Source organism: Paralichthys olivaceus, chromosome 1 (genome assembly GCF_024713975.1).
Source record: "Paralichthys olivaceus isolate ysfri-2021 chromosome 1, ASM2471397v2, whole genome shotgun sequence".
Lineage (NCBI taxonomy): Eukaryota > Metazoa > Chordata > Actinopteri > Pleuronectiformes > Paralichthyidae > Paralichthys > Paralichthys olivaceus.
In genome coordinates, this window is record NC_091093.1 from 26394733 (window position 1) to 26400732 (window position 6000).

The 6000-nt window shown below is 39.6% G+C and overlaps 1 protein-coding gene across 1 annotated transcript; it reads left to right on the plus strand.

Annotated features, from left to right (window-relative positions):
* The first annotated feature begins 767 nt into the window (after nt 1-767).
* senp8 (SUMO peptidase family member, NEDD8 specific) lies at nt 768-3379 on the plus strand. The gene is made up of 2 exons (XM_020099409.2): nt 768-906; nt 1993-3379. Exon 2 carries the CDS (start codon nt 2010-2012, stop codon nt 2673-2675), a length of 666 nt encoding a protein of 221 aa, XP_019954968.1. The 5' UTR covers nt 768-906; nt 1993-2009; the 3' UTR covers nt 2676-3379.
* The last annotated feature ends 2621 nt before the right edge of the window (nt 3380-6000 follow it).

A 6000-nucleotide genomic window follows, 5' to 3' on the forward strand; every position in this document is an offset into this window, starting at 1 on the left:
TATTCAATGTAATCAGTTTATTCAACAACAGCATGAATATCTACAACACTGTTTTCATTAAACCACAAACCCAGGAAAATCACATTTATAAAAACTATATTTTTTAGCCATTTAAAGGAAGATGAAGTCATCCAGACTGATTTCCTTATTTGTTTGGTGGCCTCCAGTTTCCAACACTTTAAAGTATTGATCAAAATGTTAAATGTTTCTGGCTTCTTGGTTGTAATGATTTGTTAAGGAAACAGATTCATCAATGATTAACATTTACAAAATGTGTCATTACAACAAGAAAATGTTAAAACACGAACATTCAATTATACTTTTACTTCACTAACATTACAAACACCTGACCTGCACCTGTTATGGAATAACACTGCAGTATGTACAGTACTTTTACTGGATACGTCCTCCTCTTCAATACTGTGTTATCACTGCAAACACATGGAAGCAAAAATCAATGTGCTTCATTATAAATTTCTCTCAGCCCTTAAAATCATGAAAAGTGGACTCACTGCACATTATAGAAGAATATGGTTTAGAAAACAAGCTCCAGCCCTTTGAATATTAACTTTATTCAGACGAAGTAACTTTACTTTAACTCCTTTATTTGTTTTTACTCACAGTATTTAAGTCTCACGTCTGCTTTGTCTCCTGCTCATCACTTTCGAAACATTTAAAATTGTGTTCAATTAAAAAAACTTAAAAAAAACTGTAATGAACCAGACTCTCAGAGAAAGCACCACGCAGGTACCCGGATGAGAGCCGCCAATCACAGCCGAGCATGTCTCCTCCGTACTGTCGTGAAATGTTTACGTTGCGACGCTGCGGCAGTTTACGGCAGGCGTTGCAATGAGGCGCAGGACCTGAGTTTTCGCGACACTTTCCCCCTGAATGTGTCTGTTCCAGGTACGAACAGTGAATCACACGCGTGCGTTTTGATGGAACAGATCGAGGTTCGAGCTCTGGAGCTGAAAACAAGGAAGTTGTTTCTCTTCCTGTGACGCTGGAGGCGGAAGAGGCTGTTAGCCCGCTAATGCTAACCGCTGCAAACGCATTGCAGTGATGTGACTCACCTCCGTGTTTCACCTGCTCTGGTCCATTAAACTCCGCTGTAGATATTGTAAAGTAACACTACAGCTGTAACATACTTCATAGTGACGAACCCCACAGCTTCTGAATACTATAAAATACTTGTTAGTAACGAGGAAACTACTAGATCTGTGTGTGTTAGCTTAAAAACACACACAGGCTCCTCCGTGTACAATGTTGTTTAACACTAAACGGGGATTTAAACAGTGATTATTTTTCATTATGATTAATCTGTTAGTTATTATCCTGGTTAATGTTGGAATATCTGCTGAATTATTATAAAGATTTGCACAGAGTTCACAGTGACACCTGCACGAAGCCTGATATTAATGGTCACCAGTCCAAATTAGTTATGCAATGATTTCCTAATATAGGAAATTAATTAAAATCAAAGTTTATGATCAAAATAGTTTTAATTCAAAGTTACAAATCTGCACATTTGAAAATCTGTATCCAGGAAATGTCTTCTCTTTTTAACGTGATAAACAGCCGGAATACTCAATATTGTAAATCAAAAATCTATTAACTGATAATCATCTAATCATTTTAGCACCAATTCTATATTCAATTGTATTTTATTGACCATGTTACTTAAATGTTTAGTAAATCTACAACAGTGATTTGCATTTAAGAATAAGTTTAAGTATGTTAAACTTTCATTGGTTGTAATTAAAGCTGTTTCCCTTTGAGCTGTAGTGGAGGATAGATATTTTGTGGCGTGGTGGCAAGTGCATCAAATCTGTTTGTGGCTTCTATTGGTAGAGAACTAGTTAGCAAACACGAGACACAAGTTAAGAACATGGAATTATTTAATATTTGGTTTGATTGTTTTTCACATAAGTCGCTGATTAATTTGGTGACGTCTGATCCGGCAGCACTGAACTTTTCCTCTCTGTTTTTCAGACACTGACTGTTGGAGGATGGACCCTGTAGTGTTGAGCTACCGGGACAGCCTGCTGCGGCGCTCTGATGTGTCTTTGCTGGAGGGACCTTACTGGCTCAATGACCAAGTCATTGGTTTTGCCTTCGAGTACTTTGCTTCCGAGCGCTTCAGAGTCCTGGGGGAGACCATCATCTTCATCAGCCCTGAGGTCACCCAGTTCATCAAGTGTGCTTCTTGCCCCGATGAGTTAGCTCTGTTTCTGGAGCCGCTGGATCTCGCTTCGCGTCGTTGGGTCTTCCTAGCTGTTAACGACAACTCCAACCAGACTGCAGGAGGATCTCACTGGAGCCTTTTGGTCTACCATCACAACTCCAACCACTTTGCACACTATGACTCTCAAAACGGCAGCAATTCAGTGCACGCACGGCGCATTGCCAGCAAGCTGGAGCCCTTCTTAGGTGCAGGGAGGAAAGCGCTGTTTGCGGAGGAGCCCTGCCCTTCACAGAAGAACAGCTATGACTGTGGCATGTATGTTATCTGTATCGCAGAGGCCTTGTGTGAGAAGGCGAGGGTGGAGAGCTCGCCACGCCTTCCTGTGCAAATCATTACCCCAGCCTACATCACCCAGAAGAGGGCTGACTGGTGCAGACTGATCCAGAGTCTAGCTCAGAATGACCTCTGCTGCTCGCTGTCTTTTCCTTAGCACGTCTCCCGTCAGAATATGCAGCTGTCAGCCGCCACATATCTACTGCTGGAACATCTGAATGCACTCCTTGAATACAGTATTTAACTATATATGAAGTATATTTCTATTACAGTGTATCATACCCCATACTATGATAGAGTTTAAAAAATATTGCAATACTACAAATCTTGAAATATTACGAACAATTGGCACCATGTTAAACCCGTTTATATGCACAGCAGCATAGAGTATGTAAAGAACACCAGCATGCCTACAAAAGGAATTCCCACCCTACATATTTATTGAAGATGGCGAACATGTGGAAGAGGAGTTACTTTCTTTCCTCCATTTCATCAGTTTGGAGCGAATGTAGAACTGTTTACTCAGATTATTGCTCAGGGTCATTTTAAATGAACTAGAATTGACAAGAAGAATGTGCATCTTAACCTTGGCTCCTACATTTTGTCACATTTGTTCTGGTCACATTCATTCTTGTTTCTTTTTTTTTTTTTAACAGGCTGTGAACATCTATAGCTACAAACTTTCAGTTCTGAAACTGTTCAAAAGAAAACTACTGCATGAGGGTGAGATGTGCACTGAGTGTTGTGAGTGCTGGAATGTATGTTATGTTCTGACATAAAGAAACTATCAAACTCATCATCTGTAGAACTAATACATTTTACTGCTGTCACATTTTTTGTTGACAAAATTCTGAATTTGTTGTGTGTTTTTTTTAAATGGTCTCAGTCGCTGTCTTGTTGAGCTCAAGCTGCAAAATAATATGTTAGATCAGAATTCAAATATACAAAAAGTTTAAAAGTTACCTCGACAGATTTGAACAAACATGCAGTGTTATCAGTGTTGGTAAAGTGCTACTTTCATTTATGGATATTATGTAAATGTGTTACCAAACTGATACCCTGAGCAAACTTGGTGAAAACTCCGTGCTTCAGTTTTTCGGTTGCGTCATAGAGTTCAGTCAGTACTCAGACCTGCTTTGCAACAGCTTATCAGTCAAACATCTTATTGTTGTGGTTTGAAAGAAAGGAACATTATACTCACAAGAATGAAATGACATGATGGATTGCAGCATTTTAAAGCTGCAACACACCAGAGGCAAAGTGTGAACGACAGCAGTTTATATTATCAGACATTTGAAACAGACTTTCAATCTACGGGTGTTAAAAAAAATATATATCTTTAGAAACGCATCAAAAATATCCACTGATGCTATTTTCATAAGAGTCCAAAGATGAAAAAAGAAGGAAACCACACATCCATCATTGTTTTCAAATACAAAAGCACAAAGGAAACTGGTCTTTATTTACATCTTTATTATCCAGAATCCAACTGTGGCCTCTGACATGTTTATGAGTTGCTTTGTCAGCTGGTACAGAAAGTAGGAGCTCAGCATGGAGACATTCATGCAGCAAAATAATGTGTGTGAATAACAGGTCGTTGTCCTGTTTCTCTAGAAAATAAAGTGAAAAGTCAAGATTAATCACAATCTAGACAAATATTTTCATTCTGAAATCAACCTGTTGCTTTCAAATCTGATGTGTCATAGAAAAAGCTGTTTGAAAAACCTGACTATGGGAAATTGCCACATTAACTAACCACACAATGAGTATAATCAGCAACACTCATCATGAAGTGGGTGAAAGGAAAAAGGAGACAACCTCCTGATCTGGCTCACGGCCCAGCACTGCTCTTAAATTTCACTCTGCTGGGTCAGTTTCCGCCTGCGCTCTCCTTCCTCTGGCATCCTGCGCTCATCTACATCCCACAGGCATAGTTCACCCTGAGTAACCAGTCAGACGAGCCGTCAGGGTTTACTATTGTCCTCATAAAATGCCACAAAGCCGGAGCATTTACCACCCTGGCAGCGCTAGTGAGACAAAGCACTCGGGGACAGGAACATTCATTTAGACAAATCTGCTTCTAAATGGCCAGTTTACAAAGTATACTTCATTGGGGGTTTACAGGGAACGTGAACTTGACTCTCCGTCAGGTACTCTAAACTGCACCATGGCTTAATTTAGCTCATCTCTACCAGATCATCTGGATGGATCATCTGTCGGGACACATCTTGATGAAACAGCATTTTCTTACTATGCACTCAGGTCTCACAAACTTAAAATGGAAATGCATCCTTCTCTTCAGGGTTTCAAGATGACATTTTCTCCAAAGTTCTCCCGTAACAAGATAATGTGTTGGTTAAATTAAAAGTAATTATACAGAGTATTACTCAGGGTCATAATGTTCTGGATAACCGAGATGGATTAGACTAAAACTGACTAAATCCTGTACCTGCTCTTTGCTCTCTTGGCAAATGATGCACATTTCTCTGTGGTAGAAAACAAAGCTTCTCAGTGTCTGTGGTTTTATTTTGCTGCAAACAAACAGTGGGGTTAGTTATAATCTCCGTCAAAATCTTAAAACTGGTCATTCTTCTCCTGCTGGACTCAGCTGAGGCTCTTCTCACTGTGCATGAGCGTGCACATGTGCAGTGAGATGAAGGCTGAAGACAGCAGTTGACTTGAGAAGCTTTCAGTGGAAGCAGCTGTGAAACAATGTTGGATGGAAACTGATGAAATTCCGTGAACCAGATTGAGAGAAAATATATTATAAAAGATTTAGTAGTGCGTGCACAAACAAAAACTTGGTACAGCCCAGGATTTATAGTGTAATTTGTTGCATGAATAAGCTTCTAATAAAATACTGATGGTTTCAAATCATGGTTCAATTCAGAGTGGAAGAAAACACGAATGTGTGGAACAAGGGAGTAAAGACTACACATTTAGAGTAAAGGTAGATTTTGCACCAGCCTGATTATACATGTGGGTCACAAGCCAAAAAGACTGAGATCCACTGCATGACACAACATAACTTTGTTATTCACACAATCACATAAACCAGTTAAGTTAGAAAAGAAAAAGAAGTTAGGAAAGGAGTCATAGACTTTGGATTGAACATTGCATCTTTGATGAAAGATAAGAGATGGTATTGTGGATGGATTCAATATCTTCATTAGCAGGTATGCACAGTTAGCAGCTCTCAAACCAAATGAAAGGCCATTGGAAGTTTTGAAACTTTCACACTTTAACTTCAACATTTCACGGCTACAAAGGACTTTTTTATTTGTATTGAAATCTGCAGTTTGCCTGTGAGGTTTGACTTTTGCCTTCAAACATTATCGCTTCAACAACTTTAAAATCTGCTTCTGCATCAAAGCACGAATATATACGGTTACGTGAAGCTGCTCGGAGGCGGGTGAGATGTGCAGTTACCACAGACATGTGACCCTGAAGGCAGCGACCCACTGTCGCTGATGAAGAACGAG

Excerpts from the sequence above, each read along its gene's own strand:
- senp8 (XM_020099409.2), top strand. The coding sequence starts at position 2,010 with ATGGACCCTGTAGTGTTGAGCTACCGGGACAGCCTGCTGCGGCGCTCT.